The 26,123-nt window shown below is 43.5% G+C and overlaps 3 protein-coding genes across 4 annotated transcripts in view; 1 reads left to right on the top strand and 2 right to left on the bottom strand.

Annotated features, from left to right (window-relative positions):
• Window positions 1–3,101: 3,101 nt before the first annotated feature.
• Window positions 3,102–9,083, bottom strand: LOC139405516 (ribosomal RNA processing protein 1 homolog B-like). 2 transcript variants are annotated; one of them, XM_071147918.1, is made up of 15 exons: window positions 8,865–9,083; window positions 8,435–8,517; window positions 8,250–8,307; window positions 7,987–8,072; window positions 7,781–7,842; window positions 7,502–7,631; window positions 7,174–7,238; window positions 6,846–7,075; window positions 6,440–6,677; window positions 6,298–6,317; window positions 6,031–6,180; window positions 4,281–5,929; window positions 3,875–4,048; window positions 3,686–3,755; window positions 3,102–3,516 (listed from the first exon to the last, which is right to left on the bottom strand). In XM_071147918.1, exons 1-15 carry the CDS (start codon window positions 8,992–8,994, stop codon window positions 3,326–3,328), a joined length of 3,336 nt encoding a protein of 1,111 aa, XP_071004019.1. In that variant the 5' UTR covers window positions 8,995–9,083; the 3' UTR covers window positions 3,102–3,325. The 2 variants fall into 2 exon arrangements, with proteins under 2 accessions (XP_071004019.1, XP_071004020.1); XM_071147919.1 differs by having other exon boundaries at window positions 3,686–3,752.
• A 208-nt stretch (window positions 9,084–9,291) lies between these two features.
• Window positions 9,292–23,892, bottom strand: LOC139405517 (radial spoke head component 1). Its single transcript, XM_071147920.1, has 8 exons — window positions 23,776–23,892; window positions 23,510–23,623; window positions 23,314–23,419; window positions 23,110–23,200; window positions 10,734–10,869; window positions 10,475–10,546; window positions 9,540–9,651; window positions 9,292–9,401 (listed from the first exon to the last, which is right to left on the bottom strand). The coding sequence occupies exons 1-8, from the start codon at window positions 23,824–23,826 to the stop codon at window positions 9,337–9,339; spliced, it is 747 nt and encodes a 248-aa protein (XP_071004021.1). The 5' UTR covers window positions 23,827–23,892; the 3' UTR covers window positions 9,292–9,336.
• Window positions 23,893–25,430: 1,538 nt separating this feature from the next.
• LOC139405515 (glucose-6-phosphate exchanger SLC37A1-like) overlaps window positions 25,431–26,123 on the top strand; it is a 29,410-nt gene continuing 28,717 nt past the window's right edge. Inside the window, exon 1 of the mRNA XM_071147917.1 lies at window positions 25,431–25,578. The gene's annotated coding sequence lies outside the window, so the exon portion shown is untranslated. The remainder of the gene's footprint in view (window positions 25,579–26,123) is intronic.

The raw sequence follows: 26,123 nt of genomic DNA, 5'->3' as shown, positions 1-26,123 counted from the left end.
TTTCTCCCTTACAGATTTTGGGCTTTGGCCGTGTCACTGAAGGACATTCACATTTTTGTTCCAAAGCCATTTCAGCATTGCTTTGGCTGTGTCACTGAAGGACTTTCACATTTTTGTTCCAAAGCCAATTCAGCATTGCTTTGGCCGTGTCACTGAAGGACTTTCACATTTTTGTTCCAAAGCCATTTCCGCGTTGCTTTGGCTGTGTCACTGAAGGACTTTCACATTTTTGTTCCAAAGCCATTTCAGCATTGCTTTGGCTGTATGCTTGGGGTCATTGTCCTGTTGGAATGTAAAATCTTCGCCCCAGTCTAAGGTTGTTTGCACTCTGATGCAGGTTCTCATTAAGGATTTGCCTGTATTTGGCTCCATTCATTGTTCCCTCTATCCTTACCAGTCTCCCAGTCCCTGCTGCTGAAAAGCATCCCCATAGCATGATGCTGCCACCGCCATGCTTCACGGTAGGAATGGTGTTAGACAGATGACGAGCTATGCCTGGTTTTCTCCAGACATATCTCTTTGCATTCAGGCCAAAGAGTTCCATTTCTGACTCATAAGACCACAGAATATTTTGCCTTATGTTCTCAGTCTTTCTCGTGAAAAAAGGCCTTTTTCTCAGGCGTGGCTTCTTCCATCTGGCCACTTTCCCATAAAGCCCAGGGCTAAGTTCATTGTTAGAACCTTCGAAGGAGTATTGTTAAATCTCCAAGCTATTTCCCAAAACCATTGTTAACGTTGCACTTGAAAACGCTCGTAATCTAACGGTTTGCTTCAGACCACTTGCAGAACAGCTAAGTGTGTCGTTAGATACCTTTTTTTGCCTTCCAGCGTCACTTTACACACAGAACTATCGTGAAAGAATTTGAATGTTTTAGGTAAGATTTGAATGGATAAAGCTGATCTGAGAGCAGCGGTTCCCTTTCGATCCTATCAGTATCGATATACGCCTCAACGTCACACTTAGCGAACATTCTCTCAGGGAAACGTTTGTTACATCATCTGCCCGTTGTAGGAAAGATGCATCGTTAAAACCTAAATTCCATCGCTATCGAGAAACCGGGCCCAGATTGGTGAAGTGCTGTAGAGACTGTTGTTCTTCTGGCAGGTTCTCGGGAGACCTTCGGACAGTTCCTTGGACTTGATGGTACAGTTTCTGCTCTGACATGCACTTCTTCTCCCGATGAGGTTTAACGGTGGTTAGCATACAATAAATGTTGCACCTACTAGACTGGAGTATAAATCCCTTATACTTTGCTTGGAAAAAAAGGGAAATAAATCAATAAATATATATTAACATAAACCTATCTAGTCCTATCTACCATTAACTCTACCCCCACCACTATATAAACCTATCTAGTCCTATCTACCATTACCTCTACCCCGCTATATAAACCTATCTAGTCCTATCTACCATTACCTCTAGAGATGAACGTACTTTGGTGCGAAAAGTGCAAATCAATCCCAGAACAGCAGCAAAGGACCTTGTGAAGATGCTGGAGGAAACAGGTACAAAAGTATCTATATCCACAGTAAAACGAGTTCTATATCGACATAACCTGAAAAGCCGCTCGGCAATGAAGAAGCCACTGCTCCAAAACCGCCATAAAAAAGCCAAACTACAGTTTGCAACTGCACATGGGGACAAAGATCGTATTTTTTTGAGAAATGTCCTCTGGTCTGATGAAACAAAAATAGAACTGTTTGGCCATAATGATCATCGTTATGTTTGGAGGAAAAAGGGGGAGGCTTGCAAGCCGAAGAACACCATCCCAACCGTGAAGCACGGGGGTGGCAGCATCATGTTGTGGGTGTGCTTTGTTGCAGGAGGGTCTGGTGCACTTCACAAAATAGATGGCATCATGAGGGAGGAAAATTATGTGGATATATTGAAGCAAAATCTCAAGACATCAGTCAGGAAGTTAAAGCTTGGTCGCAAATGGGTCTTCCAAATGGACAATGACCCCCAAGCATACTTCCAAAGTTGTGGCAAAATGGCCTTAAAGACAACAAAGTCAAGATATTGGAGTGGCCATCACAAAGCCCTGACCTCAATCCCATAGAAAATTTGTGGGCAGATCTGAAAAAACATGTGCGAGCAAGGAGGCCTACAAACCTGACTCAGTTACACCAGCTCTGTCAGGAGGAATGGGCCAAAATTTACCCAACTTATTGTGGGAAGGCTACCCGAAATATTTGACCCGAGTTAAACAATTTAAAGGCAATGCTACCAAATACTATTTGAGTGCATGTAAACTTCACCCACTGGGAATGTGATGAAAGAAATAAACACTGAAATAAACAACTATTATTCTTACATTTCACATTCTTAAAATGTGTTGATCCCAACTGACCAAAATCAGGGAATTTTTACGAGGATTAAAATGTCAGGAATTGTGAAAAACTTGAGTTTAAATATATTTGGCTAAGTGTATGTAAACTTCGGACTTCAACGGCACGTCTCCTAATGACGATAGTGTACTTAACATACATCTCGTTCTTGCCCCATCCAGGAACGCCATGTTTAACGTCTTCTAGATTATTCTGCATCTCTCTGATAGGCAGTGTCAACGGTGGAACCTTATATAGACAGGTGTTTCTTTCTAAATCATTTCCAACCAACTGAACTGGCCACAGGTTAACCCCAATGAAGTTGTAGTGGGGATGAGCAAAGGAATGTTCCCTTTTCCCAAGGATGAGCAAAATAATTTGGATGTACCCAAGCTCAATGTGGAGTTTAATAGCAAAGGGGTGTGAATACACACATGTAAATCATTTCAAACATGTTTCACTTTGTCCTAATGCGGTATATTCAGGCTGTTAACAACAAAATGTAGAATAAGTCAAAGTGTATGACTGTGCTGATGAAGTGTGTACGTGTTTAAATTTGTTTCCAAACCCTTGGGAGAAAAAAAAAGAAATACAAATGTTGATTGGGATATATAATAATATAATAATCCGATAATCCCCCACGCCAACAACCAAATCCTATATTCTTCGGCAAAGCAAGAATGTAGTGCTGTTTAACACACAAAAAACATGCTGTCTGGCTCAAAACTAAAAGACTGGCGGAAGAAGAAACACCCACAGTTCGACAGGTTCACTAAAATGAGGAAGTGAGTCTTTATTTGAAAACTTGCTCACCCACAGAACAGCAAAACACGGAAAATTTGAAATGACAAAAAAAAACAAAAAAACATTTGTATATCAAGATCACTCTCTTCCCAACGGGGGAATCTGTGGATATTCAGTTTATAATTATATATTCCTGGCAGACAAACAGTGGGGGTGGGACGGTCATCTGTCTCGCCAGTCTCCTCACAGAAGACTAGAAGAAGTCAGCCGCGGTGGGGCGTTTGGGGGTGGTTTTCAGGGTGCTCTTGGTCTTCTTAGTGCTTTTGGTAAGAGAGGCCTCTGGGGACTTCAGGACCCCAAACAGGGGCTTCTGCTGGGGGTCAAAGGGCACTCGGGATGACCCCTCTGGACTCACCAGCAGGCTGCGGTCAGTCTTCCTGAACTCTGGGGATCATGAATGGGCAAAAAAACAAATAGGAAAGTCTCATCAAAACTATGGAACGACAAAGAAATGAGGACCTGGAAACTAGATTATCGCTGATAACAGAAGATATATAGGTCATTACAAGGTAATTATAGAGTCCAAATAAGGTGCTATCCTGCCCTCGAATACCTGCAGTTTTGTTTTTATTGAGTCCGAAGGTAACCTTCTTGGATTCGGACTTTGGAGTCGGACACTTCTTCTGTGGAAAAAAAAAGGATAAAATATCACGAGGAATTCACATTTGTAAACAGAAGTTAAGGACAGATGGTGAGGGAGTAACTTGCTGAAATAATAAGACTGTAGGTTTTGAACCAGTACCTTCTTGCTGGATAGCGGTGTGCTGGGACTTCCCTTGGTGGTCTTGAAGAAAAGGGGAGTAGGGATGGTGGCATGGTTCTGGAACGTGATGAAGTCAGACTCCGCCCCTGCCTTCTTGGGAGTCATTTTTTTTGTTTTCTTGGCGCTCACCGGCGTGGAAAGCTCTCTGCTGTCCTGAAGAGACGAGGAAACAAAAAGTTAAAACAAGCTCATTAACTGGAAACCTGTTCAATGGCTGCTAGCGAACACAGCTTACTAGCGCTCATCTAACTAAAATGGTACGCATTTAGTGTAGCTACTTACTTTCTAACTATTTGCATATTTGATGGTGGGGACAGCTATCAAATGTGTCAGGCTGACTCAACCTGGGCCTAGGAAGTGAAGTTAATGTTAACTTAAAACTCACGTTGCTCAGTTTGGCTTTCTTGCCTCCAGCCATCCCGTTGACCTCAGCCTCGAACTCTATCACTACCGGGACCTTCCTCTTCTTCTTCCCTTTCTTCAGGGGCGTGTCCAGGTCAGCATCTGTAGGCTGCTCCTCTGACACGCTCTCCTCCACTGTCGTGGTCTCTGGCTCCTGCTCTACCAGTCCAGAGCTTTTATTCTTCTTATTGAGTGGGGTAGGTGTGGCGGCCTCCAGCGTCTGTACCTCAGCCGTGGGATGTTTCTTCTTCTTGAGTGGGGTAGGTGTGGCGGCCTCCAGCGTCTGTACCTCAGCCGTGGCATGTTTCTTCTTCTTGAGTGGGGTAGGTGTGGCGGCCTCCAGCGTCTGTACCTCAGCCGTGGCATATTTCTTCTTCTTGAGTGGGGTAGGTGTGGCGGCCTCCAGCGTCTGTACCTCAGCCGTGGCATATTTCTTCTTCTTGAGTGGGGTAGGTGTGGCGGCCTCCAGCGTCTGTACCTCAGCCGTGGCATATTTCTTCTTCTTGAGTGGGGTAGGTGTGGCGGCCTCCAGCGTCTGTACCTCAGCCGTGGCATGTTTCTTCTTCTTGAGTGGGGTAGGTGTGGCGGCCTCCAGCGTCTGTACCTCAGCGTCGATCAGTGTGAGGTTTGCGTCTGCTTTCGGCGGGGTTTCACCTTCGGCCTCCACACTCTGTTCTTCGGCCGTGGCATGTTTCTTCTTCTTGAGCGGGGTTGATGTAGCGACACACGCCGGCTCCACCTTGGTGTCTACAACAAGGACGTCTGCTTCAGTTCCTGGCCGTGTTTCACCCCCGGCGCTCTCCTCTCCCGCCTTTGCCACCTTTAGTTTCTTCTTTTTCAGGGGAGTGGCGGCGATGCGGAGGTCAACTGGAGGCTCCTCGGCTGGGGTAGAGTCTGGTTCAAGGTCCACCTGTGTTGTGTCTGTCTCAGCGTTCCGTTTAACCTTGTTCCTCCTCCTCCTCCTCTTCTTCTTCGGTGGGGTGGCCGTGGTCTCGTCTACTGTTTCTAACGCCATTTCAACTTCCTCTACGGTGGTCTGCTCCTCAGGCTCCTGCTTGGTATTTTTTCTCCTGCTTGGGGTGGTAGTAGCAGTCTCAGGGGCAGACTTTGCTGGTTCTGCTACCTCTTCCTTCTGCTTCGGTGCAGGCGTTTTAGGCTTCTTGATATTTTTCTTCTTGGAAGATGTGGCGTCTGGTACCGGAGTTTCTGATTGTTTCTTCTGGTCTACCTCCATGACTGTGACAGATGACAGGTTACCTACCACTACATCCTGTGGAGTTCCTGATTGGACCCCTGTCTCCATGGCTACCACCTTTGCCTTCTCCTTCAGGAGAGACGCTCCTGTATCGGTGCCCTTGGCTGGGATAGAGGGCTCCGTCTCTGCATCTTTAGAGTCTGCCGTCTGCGGTGCAGAAGCAGGAGTTGTGTCCTCCTCAACCTTAACCTCCGACTTCGCCGCCACCCCGTTCTGCTCTTCAGTCTTCACCTCTCCAGTCGTCTTCTTCTTCTTCCTCCTCCTCTTCTTCTTCTTCTTCTTCTTGTTATTGGAGTCTCCGGGAGTCTCTGCTGGTTTGCTGTCATCTGTTGCGGCAGTCTGGTCAGACGTTCTTGCTTTGGAGTCTTTTTTCTTGCCTTAAGTACAAGACATCGATGATGTAAGAACAACCAATAAATGATGCAGTAAAAGAACTGAAGATCAAAGACGATCGTTTAAATACAGGGGTTTTAGGTACCTTTCCATTTCTTGGCTGGTGAGCTCTCTTCTTCCTCCTCCTCCTCCCCGAAGCCTCGTCCTCGTTTCATCCTCTTTCTGCTGCCAAACATTTCATCATCGTCCTCATCTGTCGACACCTCCTCTGGGTACTCATCCTGTGGAAAGACTCCTGAGAGAGAGAAAGAGAGGAGACAAAGGGAGGGAGAGAGAGAGAGAGACGTCAGCTTTCCTTGCGCATCTATCATGGGCACACGCTGATGAAAGTTATGACCATCGGGATTCCTACCTTCACTGAGATCCCGGAGACTGCAGGAGAACAGAGGGAGAGAAGAGGTGTCAGTCAATACACAAACTGAACCAACTCCTCTTCATCAGTGTCCATATCAAGGATTTCTAATTTACGTGTGTGTGTGTGTGTGTTTACTTACGTCTTGACGACTTTGTACAGTCTCTGTCTGTTGTGGCTAGGGGTGTTGCTGCGTCTGGCTAGCCCAAACAGCCGGTCTGCCAGGCTAAGGTAGTCAAACTGGAGAACAGGTCCGATCCCCGCGTCATCTGGCATCTCAGACTCGGAGTCACTCTCCATGTGAAGCATTTCGTCATCGTCTTCATCGCCCAGACCATCTTCTTCATCATCATCATCATCTTCCTCAGTTGACACAGTACCTAAAACCACAAATGAAAATGAGAACAAGACTTATGGATTATATCTGGACATTTGCAAATACAGGCTTTGTGTCAGTAATAAGATACTTCCATATAATGCAACAATACTTGTGGTATTCAAGCTAAAGCTGATCCATAAATTATGGCTCTTAGGATTTCAATGCCTACCATTGGTCTGCCCTCCAGTGTTTTTCTTGAGGGCTTCCTTTGCAGTTTTTTTGCCCTTGGGGGGATCCTTCTCTAGCCCCTCCTCCTCTTCAGAAGCCTGTCCCGAGTCGGACTCCTCAGCCCCTCCACCTGTAGCCTTCACTTCCTTCAACAGGTCTTCAATGGCGAAGGGAGCCTGGTCCACGATGGCGCTGAAAATGCTGCTGCAGATAGCCCTGAGCAAGATCCGACTGAGACAGAGGGAATGTGCAGGAAGGGTTGAAACTCATTATAAAAGGTAGAGGTGATTATCTTGACCCCTCCCCAAAAATGTCCCTGTAAAACTTACTCTTTCGTTTTAGACGCTGTTTTGCAGAAAGGGTCAATGAATGTCATGTTCTGAGCCGCTGTGAGCTGTAATCACATGCAAACCACAACCAGTCATTCAACTGTGGTGGAAATGGAACAAATCAGCATACAACCAGCTCACTCACCCAATAGGACCACCTAACACCCAATCAAAATGACAGATCTTTATCAAACTTAAGTCTCATTACTTCCCTATCCTTAAATGTGGATGTATTGGTTGATTTATTACCTCCCAATTATAACTCTAATCGTAAACAACAAAGTGAACCTAACGCATCTCTTGGGGCATTAAAATAACCAGTTGATACCTCAGCTGAGCCGACTGCAGCCAGCTCGGTCATATAGATGTCCAGTATGTGGAACTGTAATCCACAGGGAGCCCCGCTGGAGCTGTGGAGGACCTGGGCAGTCAGGAGCTCCAGAAACCTGGTCACCACACTGTAGAAAGACAGAACAACTCGATCTAACGTCACAGGAAGCATGCAGGCACAAAGACTTAAAGGGACAGTACACCCCCAAAATGTACGTTTGTCAAGTGTTTTCAAGTTTTTTTTTTTAAACGGGTCAAGGGTCAAAGCGTCACCCACCTGGTCTCCCATTCTTTCCTCTTCATCATCTCAAAAGTGTTCCTGAACACGAAACGAACCAGCTGTCCGTCGGAGAGAATGACAAAAAAAAGGATTTGTAATTTCTTTCACGTACAAAATATTTTCTGTTTATCCTCCAAAACGATACATGATGATTTATTGCGTAAGGAAATGCTGATAACATTTGATTGGATGAATATGCTGACCTGGAAGAACTTATCCATGCGAAGCCTGTCAATGCCAGTCCATTCTCTTTTGATGGTCTGCAGGAAGGTCTCCAGAAACATAAACTCTACAAAAAAAGGATTAAAAAAAAGCAATGTAAAAACAGGAACAGATATTGAAATTGGAGTACACGTTCTGTATAAGGTCTGTCAAAACTCTCAGAACATTTGTTCCCAGACCCGTGGGTAACTTTTTAAAGACAATATTGGATACATAGTAGTACGTAATAAAAATGAGGCCTTACGGCTCTGGATGTTCTGGAAGCTGTGTATCAGGCCAGAGATCTGATTCGACAGCTCCTCCTGTTGGCAAAAATCATAATCAAGCAATTTATAGTCCGAGTATTTTGTGTATCAACTCTTCTAGTTTAAACCTTTTTTTTTTAAAACGTGAATGCAAATAAGTTGGGTCACAGTGGCTACGACTTACCTGAAGAAGTGGCTTGTCCTGCATCCACAGGCAATAAAAGAGGCCTTTCCATAGTTTGAGTAACTCGTCACCTTCAAACCCACCTGGAGAGAAGGCAAGTGCCGGTCAAACAACTAGAGACAAAAATCACAACTATGAAAAGAGATGGCAACATTGTTGCTCGCATCGTCACTGGGCCCATACAATTTGTATTCCCGACCAAATGTGATCATTTTCTTTGATGTGTTACATTCTAAGCTCTTTTATATCATTTTTCGTGCTCTAACGAGTCCACTATTGTATTGTTAAAACTATATAAATCAAATTGGTTTAACGTGCACAAACGAATCGAAGGTAGCTAAGCTAGGATCACGAAGAGATGAGGCAGACAAGCTGCGTGTGTGGAAGCCAAGCGCGTGGTCCATTTTCCTGGTAACCTCGTTAGCCTTACCTTGGATTTTCTGTGACCTAACACGAATATATTTTCTTAGCTTCTTGATGGCTTTTGTTCGCATGGGCCTCTCATTAGAAGCCAATCTTTGAGCGAACTGGATCTCTGGTTCTTGTTGTACCGGCGCCATGTTTCCAACAAATTAACGTAGAAACACGTTTTGCCTAGCAGAGACACATTCCTCTCTGCGCTTTCCGCATGCGTTTCCGCTCGTCGCATGATGATGACGTAACACCTAAACTAAGTGGTCGTTATTCTGGATTTCCCCACCGGGTGGCAATATTCATTAAACTTTTACCCATATTTTCTACCCTGGCTAAACCACACAGTCAATTGGAGATGTTTTATAATCACATCAAACCTTTTCATACTCAAATAATTCCTCAGTGACTCTTATTAATCAGCCCAGTAATTATGAGAGAGATGTCTTTATTATTGAAATGTGTGTTTGCTGTGCGAATCTGGCAAGGTCTCAGGTCTCTGGAGTGGGAGGTTTGGATCCCCCTTTCTCGTCTGCAGAGGCCAGTCCTTCTCCGTCTGTTGATAGAAAAACTATTTTAATTGATACATGTAAAAAAAAATAATAATAATAATAATTATTCCTCAGACAAGGTACTCTCTTCACAGTCACACGTGATACACACTACTACAGGATACGTAAAGGGTCCTGCTCACCCGAGGATGGATCTTTGGCTGGGGTCCAGAGGGACAGGCCCGTGACAGCCTTGGGCTTCCACTTTAGGACCATGGTGGATACTGTCTCATCCTCCTCGGCATCCCCTCTGTCCTGTTGTCCATGGAGAAGCAGTAACAGAGGTCAAGAAAAGGTTGGCCATTTCTGCCTAAAGCACCTTTATGCATCTATTTTAATTTCCTCTTCTACGGACACAGTTGGGATGTTTTAAGTGCAATGCCGTGCTGTAAGTGTTTCGCTGTCATTGTGTTAGATCTGTGTAGTGCTTCCTATTAGATGGTTAAATTGTTCAAAAACAGCTCCTTCTAAAGCACGGCAAGCCTCAAAACATCTAAAACTCCAGTGCACAACTCAGCCAAAAAACACACAGAGAGACTAGAAGACAAACAGTGGATCCATGACTACTGTTACAATATCATGAAGGATGATAATCATGCAAATATCTAGGTGTATGCACTTTAACAGACTAAGCCCAATAGCATTTTGAGAATTGTTGAGGGGAAAAAAAAGCTTTATCTTTGCATCAATCAACCACTAAAGGGCGTCATGCAACAAATGGACACAGGAAGTGGAACTACTATTCTACAACAAAGGGACAGCACAGCAGCACTCTAGTAGTTGCTGTGGCACCTCCTCTCCTGAAGCCCCTATGGAAAAATAGCCCTCCCCGTGGCCAGGGTAGGGAGACCTGGACTTCTGGGCTTTCCCATGTTTACCATTCTCCTCATCTGATGCAGGCTGGAGTTTTAGTCAAGAGAGAGAAGCAGCTCTCTGTTAAGTGTCTTTTGTCATGATCTCTTCCAGATACTTCAAACAACAAACATTTGCTAGCTAGAGAGACATTCTGCTCTTGTACAGGTTATTTTATCATATCATTGCAATTTCTGCATATGCAAATATGTGGTAGTGGTCATACCTGATCCACCTGTAGGTATTCTCCATGCTGCTCACAGCCAATTTCAAACACATACTTCCCTGGGCCTGACGGCTGAAACACAAATGGCTGACAGTGACCGTTTATATATGCTAGTACACAACGATCTTGTTGTATGCTGATAAACTTGTAACTAAACATGTCCTATTTGATTTGATCATGCTGTGTTATGTGGTTATTGTTTTCATTTAAGTCCGTGTTTTTCCTTTAATCATGTCAGATTCCTTCTGGGCTGACTTACATTGTTGTTGAGGAAGTTGCCCTGGTATCTGTGGTTCAGGTGGATGAATTCTCCTGCTGACTCCATCTTGCCCATCACCCACGTTCCCATGTACCTGGAACCTGTGTCGTTGTAGTGGTATATACCTTGTCCGTTTCTGGTATTATAAAGACAAAGAGTGGTAAGATCAGGTGGGGGACTGTAATAGGAATATTTAATATGAATACGTTTCATTCTATATGTATAACCATTATCAGAAATGTTGGTAAATTCACTTTTTTGGGGTTTAAAGAGATGTGTGTTTTTTCACCACCTAATCATGGAATGGGGTTGTTCAATGATAGATGTCAAACAAATACATGTCTATCACTTGATGGTATCATTTCAGAGACAAACAATCACGTTGTTGTTGCAAAATTAGATATATTTGCCTGAGTAGCTAGGTTTCCATCCAATTGGCGAAGTATTTTAATGCGAAAATTTCAAAAAAATCCGCATAAAAACATCCATCCCATGTTCATTCCTACTGATGGTTTTGTCACAAAGCATATTGCGTTAAATAGCGAACGTGCCCACTCTGGTATTGACACGTGCGAACTACAGCTCGCAGGTACTGTGCGCAGGTAGGCTAGTCTACATGATGAGATTATTATGGATAAGAGCGAGAATATTTTTATTTGTCAAACAGCAGTCAAGCATCGATCATCATGTCATCGGAATAAGACCATCGATATTTATTGTAAAGTAGCATCAAGCTCATCACCGTGCTCGTTCACCACCCTGTGAAGTTCTGGAACCTAATAAACTGTATGCTTTCCCGATGTGTCATACTGGGAGGACCACACAACATGTCATTGCGTGACTCCCAAGTTTACTTCGATACAATGGTTATTATATCAATATTTTGACATAAAAGCGTTTCCACCGAAATTTCTCGCACAATTAATTTTACAGACACAAAAACATCCCACTTTCTCTATAGCGTAGTTTGTTTTTTCGACATTTCGAAAGTTTACCGACACATTTTCTGTCTTCCATCAGGCCTGTCGTGATATTTTTTATCCAACATGTACATCACCGGCATAAAAAGGGGCCACTACTTTAGACAGTCAAACGTCACACATACTGTTTTTAATAAAGAACTGTACAAATGATACATTTGTGACATCAACATTTAAAAAAAAAAAAAATCTATTTACATTTTTTTTTAAATCAGTACAGTAATATGAGATCTGGACTCTGTTCAAAAGTAATCCAGAGGCCTAACTCCAACCAAACACTACAGCATGAGGCTAGATTTATGATGGTTTCGATTTTGTATGTTAAAGATACAGGATACAAACATTCCATTCCATCTGAACAATGGACATATAAACCCACACATCTAAAATCTACGAATACAAAATATTACACACACATAAAGGTACACATAAACTTTCATTACTGATGAAAAAAACACAAATGCATTTTGTAAATAAACGCTTCAATATTAATTTAAGAATGATTAACATAATGTTTTGCCCATTTATATATTTCCCCTTTATGTAATACACATGATGTTCAGTGTTGTTTGTAACACTGGTTGACAGTCACTACACGTAATGTTATGGATTAAACTCACATCTGTTGATAGAGATTGACACCTGACTGGAGGTCCGAGGACACACGGATTAATATTGTATTCTGTGAAACAATGTGATTCTGTAGCAGCTGACTGTAACGGCATTCTTCCTCCTCTTCTGAGGAGGAGTAGCGAGAAGGATCGGAGGACCAATGCGCAGTGTGGGAAGTGTCCATAATGTTTATTTTAAGACATAAACTTGAACACTACAAAATACAAAACAATAACCGTGAAACAAACAAAACCGAACCAGTACCGCGTGGCAACAAACACTCACACGGAAAACAAACACCCACAAACCAAAAGTGAAACCCAGGCTACCTAAGTATGATTCTCAATCAGAGACAACTAACGACACCTGCCTCTGATTGAGAACCATACTAGGCCGAACACAAAAACCAACACAGAAAAACAAACAGACTGCCCACCCCAACTCACGCCCTGACCGTACTAAAACCAATAATAAAATAACAGAACTATGGTCAGAACGTGACACTGACAAAGTCCCTGCACTTTAAAAAAAAAAAAACTTCTTACAAGACTCTCGAGCTGGTGTTTACAGTACGGATGTTTACAGTACACTTGGTGCTGTTTTCTATGCGTCGTCATGACCCGACGGCAGACTCGGGGAGGACGAAGGGAGGACAACAGCTGCCTGTTAGAATACCTCATGAGGAGCTGCAGACCATACTATTTACATAAGATAGATTTTAAAAATATAGATTAAAACTGTCTATTTATCACCACAAAACGATGCTGGCACTAAGACCGCACTCAACGAGCTGTAAAGCACCGTAAGCAAACAAGAAAATGCACATTCAGAGAGGCCGTTTCTCCTGGTCGGTGATTTTAATGCAGGGAGAAACTGAAATCCGTCTTACCTCGTGTTTACCAGCATGTCACTTCTGCAACAAGAGGCGACAAAACTCTACATCACCTTTACTCCACACACTGAAACGCATACGAGGCCCTCCCTCGCCTTCCCTTTGGCAAATCGGACCATAACTCTCTCCTTCTGCTTCCTGCTTACAAGCAAAAACTCAAAACACGAAGTAACAGTGACGTGCTCAATGCAGAAGGGGTCCAATTAAAAGTATGCTAATCTACAAGACTGTTTCCCTAGCACAGACTGGAATATGTTCCAGGATTCAGCCAATAACATTGAGGAGTTAACTGCATCAGTCGCCAGCTTCATTAAAGAGTGCATCGATGACGACGTCCCTACAGTGACCGTAAGTACCCCAACCAGAAGCCATGGATTAGAGGCAACAACAGCAATGTGAGAAGTTAAAGGCCACAGCTGCCGCTTTCAAGGAGCGGGACACTAATCCGGACACTTATAAGAAATACCACTACGACCTCCAATGAGCCGTCAAACAGGCAACACTGACGCACGACGGATGTGGCAGGGCATGCAAATTATCATGGATTACAAAGGGAAACCCAGCCTCGAATTGCCCAGGGACGCGAGCCTACCAGACGAACTGAATGCCTTCTATGCTCGCTTCGAGGGAAGCAAACCTGAACCATGCATGAGAGCATCAGTTGTTCCGGGCGACTGTGTGATCTCGCTCTCCGTAGCCAAAGTGAGTAACACCTTTAAACAGGTTCAAATTAGCAAGGCCACGGAGCCAAATGGAATAACAGGACACGTACTCTGAGCATGAGTTGACCAGCTGGCAAGTGTCTTCACTGACATTTTCAACCTATCCCTGATCCGGTCTGTAATACCAACTTGTTTCAAGGCAGACTACCATAGACCCCATGTCCAAGAACGCCAAGGTGACAACCCATCCACCATGCTGACCATCAACACGGGGGCCCCTCAGGGGTGTTAAGACTGCTAATTAGTTAATCAAATGGCTAAGCGTACTACGTGCATTGACCCTTCTGCACGGACTCTATGCGCACACACTGGACTCTACCCACACACTCACACACACACACACGCACACATGCATACTGACACCACTCACACACGCTCACGCTGCTGCTACTCCCTATTATCTATCCTGTTGCTTAGGCATGTTACCTCTATGTATATAGCTACCTAAATTACCCCTGCACATCAACTCTGTACTGGTACTCCCTCTATATAGCCATGTTATTTTTTACTCGTTATTCACTAAGTATTTATTCCTTTTGTAACTATTTCAATTTATTTTACTCTGCATTGTTGGAAAATGACCTGTAAGTCACTGTTGTTTATGAAGCATTTGGCAAATACAGTATATTTGATTAGCATATTTATTTTACCTTTATTTAACTAGGCAAGTCAGTTAAGAACAAATTCTTATTTTCAATGACGGCCTAGGAACAGTGGGTTAACTGCCTGTTCAGGGGCAGAACGACAGATTTGTACCTTGTCAGCTCGGGGATATGAACTTGACAGAGTCAAACCTTTTCCATGTTCCTGTAATATACTGTAACAGGCCTGTTACCAAGAGGCCAGTTCGATATGTCCTCTGCTTCTGTGCTGGATGGTGTCTCCCTGTTGCAACTTATAATTAAACCGGGATGATTTAGATTGGCTTTACCAACGACTGCTCAACTTTTAGTTCACCTGTAAATTCCTATTACAGGTACAAGGAAAAGGTTTGACCTCTGTCATGTACAGTTGCCCTATTTCTTAAACAATGAACTGTATTGTCACAGCAGTAACTACCGTTGATGGGAGGGAGTGAACTTTATTCATAATAAAAAAAGGTTAGATGGAGAAAAATGAAGCTCTCTGAAATGAAAATGAATGGCCCTCCCTTCAGAAAAATATATTTGACCAAAACTCTCCCTGATCGCTTGAAAAAAGCAAAACAAGTGACCCTCCCCTACACCCAAAATAATAATTAAAAACAGAAGTGGGTGGCAGAGAACATGTCTACCGTTTACCCTCACTTCCTGGACAGAACAGAGCCTGAGATATACCGTTTACCCTCACTTCCTGGACAGAACAGAGCCTGAGATATACCGTTTACCCTCACTTCTTGGACAGAACAGAGCCTGGGATATACCGTTTACCCTCACTTCCTGGACAGAACAGAGCCTGAGATATACCGTTTACCCTCACTTCTTGGACAGAACAGAGCCTGGGATATACCGTTTACCCTCACTTCCTGGACAGAACAGAGCCTGAGATATACCGTTTACCCTCACTTCTTGGACAGAACAGAGCCTGAGATATACCGTTTACCCTCACTTCTTGGACAGAACAGAGCCTGAGATATACAGTTTACCCTCACTTCCTGGACAGAACAGAGCCTGAGATATACAGTTTACCCTCACTTCCTGGACAGAACAGAGCCTGAGATATCCAGTTTTAGAAACTTCATCCTGTCAGCATTATATGGGCAACACAGGACTATTTATAGAGCACAGGGCTGCGGGCCAGAAGGTTGTGGGTTCATAAACCACCCTGGACAAGAGTAGGGGTGGAAAGATCTCATTTATAGTAAAAGCATAGCATGAATCTATCATCGTATTTGCAGGTTCGAGAAAAATGTTTCCTTTAATTAAAAATGTCATGCAATTCTAAGTAATTTTACATATTAGCGGAATCTTATTTTTAATACCTTACAAATTAACAAAATTAGGCCTACAGGCTAAGCATTCACAGAGAGAGGACTATTTGCTCATGTAATAATATTTCTCTAATGCCAAATCAGTGTATCTTGTTTGCAACAAAGCTGTCACTGTTTGCAATTAATTAAATCTGAGACGTCATTAGGAATCTGAGCATGGTACTTTCAAAAGTTAGGCCTACCCCAAACAGAGTAGGTCTACCTGTCCACCACAGACAGAGTAGGTCTACCGACGCAGAAAAATGTGAGCTTTAACTGCTGGCAACTCTTGGTCCGTGGCTTAACCCAACGAGAGAAGGTCACAAGTGTTTCCCTCAAAGCTGTCTGGGTTTAAACATCTTCTATTGTACAGAAAGTGAATAGCTTAACAAATTGATAGTGACAGAATTAGATGACTTCCCAAGCAAAGTCAGCCTCTGAATGTCAGAGAAACAAAACAATGATATCCCCATATGCATCGGAGTCACGTCTTTCCTGGGTATTTGACAGCTTGTTTCTAGCATAAAGCATTGCGGACCAAAGCGCTGTTATAAATTACTTTATATACTGTAATTGGACCCGTTTAATTTTCTTCAAAATCTTAAGCTAACAAATGGTAGGCCTGTGCTCTTTTTTAAAAACATTTTCTTTAATAAAAGGTAGGCTTATGGTATACCCTCTCATTTTTAAACTTAACAGCCCTTCACTGACCTTTAAAGAGTGCATGGGTGGAGGAATTGACCGACAAATCTATGGATATAGCCTAATTTCATCAGTCAAACAGGTAGGCCCACCTCTTATTTCTTAAAGAGGAAGAAATAGGCTCCAACACAAAGCCCCTTTTGTTGTTAGTAAAGTCTAATTAAAATTAAGACAGTTCGGGGGCTTCCGTGTGGCCCAGTGGTCTAAGGCACTGCATCTCAGTGGCCACTAGTCCAGGCTCTGTCACAGCCAGCTGTGACTGGGAGACCCATGGGGCAGCGTACAATTGGTCCAGCATCGTCTGGGTTAGGGGAGGGTTTGGCCAGCAGGGATGTGCCTGTCCGCTCTGACACATTGGTGCGACTGGCTTCCAGGTTAAGTGGGCATTGTGTCAAGAAGCGGTGCGGCTTGGTTGGATTGTGTGTCGGAGGACGCACAGCTCTTGAGTCCGGACAGGAGTTGCAGCAATGGAACAAGACTTAATTGGAGACCACAATTGGGGAGAAAAAGGGGTAAAAATACACTGCTCAAAAAAATAAAGGGAACACTAAAATAACACATCCTAGATCTGATTGAAATACTTTTTTCTTTACATAGTTGTGACAACAAAATCACACAAAAAATGATCAATGGAGGTTTGGATTTGGAGTCACACTCAAAATTAAAGTGGAAAACCACACTACAGGCTGATCCAACTTTGATGTAATGTCCTTAAAACAAGTCAAAATGAGGCTCAGTAGTGTGTGTGGCCTCCACGTGCCTGTATGACCTCCCTACAACGCCTGGGCATGCTCCTGATGAGGTGGCGGATGGTCTCCTGAGGGATCTCCTCCCAGACCTGGACAAAAGCATCCGCCAACTCCTGGACAGTCTGTGGTGCAACGTGGCGTTGGTGGATGGAGCGAGACATGATGTCCCAGATGTGCTCAATTGGATTCAGGTCTGGGGAACGGGCGGGCCAGTCCATAGCATCAATGCCTTCCTCTTGCAGGAACTGCTGACACACTCCAGCCACATGAGGTCTAGCATTGTCTTGCATTAGGAGGAACCCAGGGCCAACCGCACCAGCATATGGTCTCACAAGGGGTCTGAGGATCTCATATCGGTACCTAGTGGCAGTCAGGCTACCTCTGGCGAGCACATGGAGGGCTGTGCGGCCCCCCAAAGAAATGCCACCCCACACCATGATTGACCCACCGCCAAATCGGTCATGCTGGAGGATGTTGCAGGAGGCATAACGTTCTCCACGGCGTCTCCAGACTGTCACGTCTGTCACATGTGCTCAGTGTGAACGTGCTTTCATCTGTGAAGAGCACAGGGCGTCAGTGGCGAATTTGCCAATCTTGGTGTTCTCTGGCAAATGAAAAACGTCCGGCACGGTGTTGGGCTGTAAGCACAACCCCCACCTGTGGACGTCGGGCCCTCATACCACCCTCATGGAGTCTGTTTCTGACCGTTTGAGCAGACACATGCACATTTGGGGCCTGCTGGAGGTCATTTTGCAGGGCTCTGGCAGTGCTCCTCCTTGCACAAAGGCGGAGGTAGCGGTCCTGCTGCTGGGTTGTTGCCCTCCTACAGCCTCCTCCACGTCTCCTGATGTACTGGCCTGTCTCCTGGTAGCGGCTCCATGCTCTGGACACTACGCTGACAGACACAGCAAACCTTCTTGCCACAGCTCGCATTGATGTGCCATCCTGGATGAGCTGCACTAACTGAGCCACTGGTGTGGGTTGTAGACTCCGTCTCATGCTACCACTAGAGTAAAGCACCGCCAGCATTCAAAAGTGACCAAAACATCAGCCAGGAAGCATAGGAACTGAGAAGTGGTCTGTGGTCCCCACCTGCAGAACCACTCCTTTATTGGGGGTGTCTTGGTAGGCTTGATTACCAACAACGACGAGACGGCCTACAGGGAGGAGGTGAGGGCCCTCGGAGTGTGGTGTCAGGAAAATAACCTCACACTCAACGTCAACAAAACTAAGCAGATGATTGTGGACTTCAGGAAACAGCAGAGGGAACACCCCCCGATCCACATCGATGGAACAGTAGTGGAGAGGGTAGCAAGTTTTAAGTTCCTCGGCATACACATCACAGACAAACTGAATTGGTCCACTCACACAGACAGCATCGTGAAGAAGGCGCAGCAGCGCCTCTTCAACCTCAGGAGGCTGAAGAAATTTGGCTTGTCACCAAAAGCACTCACAAACTTCTACAGATGCACAATCGAGAGCATCCTGTCGGGCTGTATCACCGCCTGGTACGGCAACTGCTCCGCCCTCAACCGTAAGGCTCTCCAGAGGGTAGTGAGGTCTGCACAACGCATCACCGGGGGCAAACTACCTGCCCTCCAGGACACCTACACCACCCGATGTCACAGGAAGGCCATAAAGATCATCAAGGACATCAACCACCCGAGCCATTGCCTGTTCACCCCGCTATCATCCAGAAGGCGAGGTCAGTACAGGTGCATCAAAGCTGGGACCGAGAGACTGAAAAACAGCTTCTATCTCAAGGCCATCAGACTGTTAAACAGCCACCACTAACATTGAGTGGCTGCTGCCAACACACTGACAATGACACTGACTCACTCCAGCCACTTTAATAATGGGAATTGATAGGAAATGATGTAAATATATCACTAGCCACTTTAAACAACGCTACCTTATATAATGTTACTTACCCTACATTATTCATCTCATATGCATACGTATATACTGTACTCTATATCATCGACTGCATCCTTATGTAATACATGTATCACTAGCCACTTTAACTATTCCACTTTGTTTACATACTCATCTCATATGTATATACTGTACTCGATACCATCTACTGTATCCTGCCTATGCTGCTCTGTACCATCACTCATTCATATATCCTTATGTACATATTCTTATCCCCTTACACTGTATACAAGACAGTAGTTTTGGAATTGTTAGTTAGATTACTTGTTGGTTATTACTGCATTGTCGGAACTAGAAGCACAAGCATTTCGCTACACTCGCATTAACATCTGCTAACCATGTGTATGTGACAAATAAAATTTGATTTGATTTGATTTGCTAATTGCCTATAATTTCCACCTGTTGTCTATTCCATTTGCACAACAGCATGTGAAATGTATCGTCAATCAGTGTTGCTTCCTAAGTGGACAGTTTGATTTCACAGAAGTGTGATTGACTTGGAGTTACATTGTGTTGTTTAAGTGTTCCCTTTATTTTTTTGAGCAGTGTATATTTTTCCCGGAGGTTTCAGTGCATTTTCCATGGCGATTTAGTTGTAGAATGGAACATTAGCTACTCACGAATCTGCTTGTATCCAATAGCCAGCTAGAGTTTAGCATAGAGTCACTCACGATAGCTAGCTAACGTTGACGTTCGGCGAGACGACTAGCCTTTAAACGCGGCACTTTTTCAAACTGCCGCCTGTGATGTAATTCTTCATTTACGTCGATGAGATCCAGGTTCTTTTGAGCACCGCTGCCACCAAAACACATTACCGAGACTATCATCGGATCTTAGAATGTGCCAATGTTTGTGAACGATTCCCTTAATTTGATCAGAGCACTTTGAATAGCGGGTAGTTAGAACGCAAGAATGCTTATTTTTGCGAGACTGACCTTGGAAAAAGGTCATGTTATGTTTTGAATTTTCTCAATGGCAGTATTAATCTGACCAATGTTGTACCCTCTGTTTCAATATGCTTTTTTGTTGTAGTCACAAACTTTACTAGGCATGTTGTCAACCAGCACATTAATAACGTAAGTAACAACTGGTTTCCGTTTCCTGTGTAACATCACTATTGCTACACCCTGTCTCCTTGAATATTATTTGAGTCTAAGCCATATGTCTGTCAAAATCGGGTTGGTTTTTACAAATTCTTTTGATTCGACAGAATTGGCTGTAGGGAAGACTGTTTTTCAAGGGAAGTGGGTGACAACTATCGGTCCTCAACAAACTGTTTACGATCAGTAGGCTTCCTGTAAAGATCAGTGTATAGAACATTATCTTCACACAAGATCAGAAGATCAAGAAAACTGATTTGACGTGTATCAGAATGCATAGTAAATCTCAGATGCTCAGAACAGGAGTTAAGAAAAGCATACAACACCCTGAGCTGTTTTGCGTCACCCCTCCATAGAACAAAAATATCACCAATATACCGTTTCCAAATAATGATGTGAGGCAAGAAAACATTTTTGAGAGGATTGAAAATAGACTGTTTCTCCATGTAACCCACATACACATAAGCAAAGTTAGGAGCCATGGGGGATCCCATAGCAGTACCCTCCGTCTGAATAAAGAAATCATTTAGAAACACGAAGTAGTTGTGTGTGAGTACTATTTCAGCCAATGTTACAATGCATGCACTGGACGGTAGTTCATTTGGGTCACGTTGCAGAAGAAAATGTTCCATTGCTTCAATACCGCCCTCGTGTGGAATATTTGTGTATAACGACTCAACATCAAACGTAACTAACAAAGTATTCTCCGGGAGAGGATCAAGAGATTCAATAATAGAGATCATACTGCTGGTGTCCTTTACAAAGGAGGCTAGCTGTTCTGAGATCATACTGCTGGTGTCCTTTACAAAGGAGGGGAGCTGTTCTGAGATCATACTGCTGGTGTCCTTTACAAAGGAGGGGAGCTGTTCTGAGATCATACTGCTGGTGTCCTTTACAAAGGAGGGGAGCTATTCTGAGACCATACTGCTGGTGTCCTTTACAAAGGAGGGGAGCTGTTCTGAGATCATACTGCTGGTGTCCTTTACAAAGGAGGGGAGCTGTTCTGAGATCATACTGCTGGTGTCCTTTAGGAGGGGAGCTGTTCTGAGACCATACTGCTGGTGTCCTTTACAAAGGAGGGGAGCTGTTCTGAGATCATACTGCTGGTGTCCTTTACAAAGGAGGGGAGCTATTCTGAGACCATACTGCTGGTGTCCTTTACAAAGGAGGGGAGCTGTTCTGAGATCATACTGCTGGTGTCCTTTACAAAGGAGGAGAGCTGTTCTGAGATCATACTGCTGGTGTCCTTTAGGAGGGGAGCTGTTCTGAGATCATACTGCTGGTGTCCTTTACAAAGGAGGGGAGCTGTTCTGAGACCATACTGCTGGTGTCCTTTAGGAGGGGAGCTGTTCTGAGACCATACTGCTGGTGTCCTTTAGGAGGGGAGCTGTTCTGAGACCATACTGCTGGTGTCCTTTAGGAGGGGAGATGTTCTGAGACCATACTGCTGGTGTCCTTTAGGAGGGGAGCTGTTCTGAGACCATACTGCTGGTGTCCTTTAGGAGGGGAGCTGTTCTGAGACCATACTGCTGGTGTCCTTTACAAAGGAGGGGAGCTATTCTGAGATCATACTGCTGGTGTCCTTTACAACGGGGAGCTGTTCTGCAAGTGGTCTAATAAAAAAGTCAACAAAAGTCGATAGAGGGGTCATTACTGCATCAATGGCCACTACAATAGGGCGCCCTGGAGGTTTTGTAACATTCTAGTGTAATTTCGTCAAAGTATAAAAAGTGGCAATTTTAGTGTTGAATAGCCAAAAAGTTGTGTTCTGTTTTGGATATCTGACCAGAACTTCATCTAGGACAGTAAAGATCATGTTCTGAGATTGGACAGTGGGGTCACTTCTGAGTTTATTGTAAAAGGTGTTGTCAAATAGTTGTCTATGACACTCATTTACATAAACTGTCCTATCCATGAGTACAACCAACCCGCCCTGTAAGGACTGACGTATCGGATTGTAAATCAAGCAAAGCTTGTTTTTCATCCTGAGGTAAATTATGTAAAGATTTGTACTCCTGTTTGTTCTTAAGGAGATCAACAACATATTTTTCAACAAGTCTGCTATATGTCTCAATAGAGTGATTGATGAAAAACAGGCCCTACCCTAGTTATTGATGAAAAACAGGCCCTACCCTAGTTATTGATGAAAAACAGGTCCTACCCTAGTTATTGATAAAAAAACAGGCCCTAGCCTAGTTATTGATAGAAAACAGGTCCTACCCTAGTTATTGATGAAAAACAGGTCCTACCCTAGTTATTGATGAAAAACAGGTCCTACCCTAGTTATTGATGAAAAACAGGTCCTACCCTAGTTATTGATGAAAAACAGTTCCTACCCTAGTTATTGATGAAAAACAGGTCCTACCCTAGTTATTGATGGAAAACAGGTCCTACATTAGTTATTGATGGAAAACAGGTCCTACCCTAGTTATTGATGAAAAACAGGTCCTACCCTAGTTATTGATGAAAAACAGGTCCTACCCTAGTTATTGATGAAAAACAGGTCCTACCCTAGTTATTGATGGAAAAACAGGTCCTACCCTAGTTATTGATAAAAAGCAGGTCGTATCCTAGTTATTGATGGAAAACAGGTCCTATCCTAGTTATTTATGAAAAACAGGTCCTACCCGATGTATAATGTCGGGCTCAGGTTGGGTAGCAGAGCTCTACCCTGTTGCCTAAATACAGAAACGGTATGAAGGTATGAGAATCTGGATAGCGCCCAACTCTAACTACCTTTGATGGTGTAACCACTCTCCTTCATATGTGTCTTGGTTGGGGTATGTGTAGAGGCCATGGCCCTGGCGCTGGTCATCAACCCAGCTGCCTGAGAGAAAGAGAGAGAGAGAGAGAGAGAGGGTAGGGGCGTATATGACAGACAGACAGACAGACAGACAGACAGACAGACAGACAGACAGACAGACAGACAGACAGACAGACCTTCATATTTGGATCCATCTGGGTAGTAGAAGATACCCTGTCCGTGCTTCAGGTTCTGATAATATTCTCCAATGTACCTGGCCCCATTCTTAAATCGGTATGTTCCCTGGGACACACGGAAATAGTCAAGGAAATGGTCAAAGGAAACAACAAATATTAGGAATCAACCAATACTATTATTTATGGTGACAGTTACCTGGCCAGACCTTTTCCCGTTTTCATACATTCCTTGGTAAGTGTCTCCATTGGGTAGGACAGCTCTCCCGACCCCATGTCTCTCTCCAGCTTCATTTCGGTCCCCTTCATATTCCTGTGTCAGTCAATTACATCGTTCTGTCAATGTTGCGTAAGCGCAAGTAACGTTAGCTGTTAAAGTTAGCTAGCTAACGTTAAATTGGCATTGCTAGCTCAAAATCGGATTGCTGAGTTTTTTTTACCAAGTTACAGCACACTTTTACTCACTCCAAGGTAACCCTGATCATCATCAAAATCCTCTGATCCAACATCCGACATGTTTTGCTAGTCGTTTCTCTTGGCTCCTGTAAACTATAAAGTTTCGTCTCTTCAACTCACCTCTTCCTCTGTTTACCGTTGCCATGACAATGACGGACTGGAGCGCAGACACGAGACCCATGGATAAACGTAACAAAACCTACGAAAATATTATAAACAAGCGTCAATATCTTCAAAACTGTTAGGTGTACATTTATTAACATTTATATCCTAATTTATTCTGTGCCATGTAAAAGTTGTTCAGCCTTATCGTTTGGTGATAAGGATATCTCAGAAATTCCTGTTCAAATAGAGCAACTATAAGAATGTTAGTGTTCCAGTACCTAGGTTTCCATCGAAATTGGAGAAGGATTATATGCGCATTTTTTTCCAGAAGATATGTGTTTTTTTATCAAGTTGACTTTGCTTGATGACGCAGTACCCATACAAATAACTTTTACTGTTAAATTCCCGTGTACTGAATAAAAAATATAACTTAATCAAATGGGTTTCCATCGCATTTTCAACTCTACTGATGGTTTTCTCACAACAATGTCTGCGTTATATTAGAGCGAGTGTGCCCACTCTGTAGCAGGCACGTGTACTCTAGCCAAAAGCGCTCTGTTGTGCGCTGTTGGTTATGCCGCGTTCAGAACAACTAGGAACTCGAAACTGGCAACTTTTAAATCTCCGACTTCGGACCACAGCGTCTTTAAAACAACTGGAAACTCCTTTAAAAAAATAGCCCGGACTGGGAAATATCGTTTTAAACCGTCATCCAACTAAGAATTCAACTCGGGAACTAGAGCAACGACTTTCCGACCTGAAGATCACTGACGTCATGATTTGATCTCGTATTTGTCCGATTTCCCAGTTGTCTTGAAAGCACAATTGTTATGGACAGAAAGCAACAACAAAAATATGGACAAAAGCGCGAGATTGTTTTTATTTGTCAAACGGCAGCCAAGCATCGATTATCATGTCACCAGAATAAAACTCTCGATATTTATTTGAAAGGAGCATCAAGCTCATCATCGTGCATTTTCACCACCCTATGAAATCTATCATAACTTTCATCTGTAAAAAAAACAAACTTTCAGCCTAAAAACTGCATGCTTTTCCGACAAGTCCTAGTTGGAGGACCACACAACATGTCAACGCGTGACTCCAAGTTTACTTCGATATAATGGTTATTATATCAATATTTTCGCATAAAAGACTTTCCGCCGACATTACCTTTACCGACACAAAAATATTCCACCCTGTCTAGCATATTTTGTTTTGTCGACATTTGGAAAGTTTACCGAAAATGTTGCTCTTTCCATCAGGCCTGTCATTACATGACATGTTACGTTACTTTACTCGCATAAAAAGGATGGAAACCTGGTTAGTAACAGATGCATGTTGTATCTGATTTCCTTGTGTTATTACATGTTTTCTATAATCCGATATGTACTTTAGTCGCATAAAAAAAGGTTGGATGGAAACCTGTTTAGTAGCACATAACTATTGTATTTCATTTCCTTGTTGATTTACTTTGTGGCCACACCAAAGGCATTTTTTGATAATTAGGTAGGGCCATCAAACGCTCACCAGTTTCTATGTACTGTTCTGACGTCATTTGTAGACCAAAGTGGAGGTTGGGCGACCAGTGTGACTGTGAATGACAGTTCCACGAAGCTCTGTGAAAGAACAAGGAAGTGATAGCTATACCGCCCGAGTTGGACGAGAAACAAGACGGTTCTTTTGAAAATTTCCGCGATTTCAGCCACGGTAAGTTTGATCATTTATCCCTCCATGTGTGTGAATTGATAAGGTCGGCGATTTTCCACAGATAGACCGCTGTTTTTGTCTAGCATCGAGGGCACGAGGATGAGCAGAAAGTGAAGCGACCAAGCCATTTGAACACAATGGTTTAAACAAAGAGCTGTCGGATACATTGTAAGGAGGATTCTTCATCTAAAACCATTGTATCTTTCGACTGGAGTATCGATTTGGTTACAATGTTGCTGATGATCATAATGATTGGAAACATTGATGTATGTGACTTTCAAGCAAACTGGCAAATGTCCTACAGCAGGCTTCTCTCTCTTTGATGTCTGCCACACTGGGAAGTCAAATGTGTTCACTGTTTTTGCCACAGTCCAAGAAAATGGTAAAACAACAGTATTGGGCTCTGTATAACAATCTCGATTTAATCTACAGGATGTTAGATGGTAATGCGGTAATATATGGGGAAAAATTGATAAAAATAAGAAAGATAGATACCTATTGTTGAATGAACTTCAGTAATCAACTTCAGTGACTGGATTTGAGGC

Source organism: Oncorhynchus clarkii, chromosome 3, assembly GCF_045791955.1.
Source record: "Oncorhynchus clarkii lewisi isolate Uvic-CL-2024 chromosome 3, UVic_Ocla_1.0, whole genome shotgun sequence".
NCBI classification, from domain to species: Eukaryota; Metazoa; Chordata; class Actinopteri; order Salmoniformes; family Salmonidae; genus Oncorhynchus; species Oncorhynchus clarkii.
Note: the sequence above shows the minus strand (reverse complement) of the source record. Positions and strands in the feature narration are given on the sequence as shown.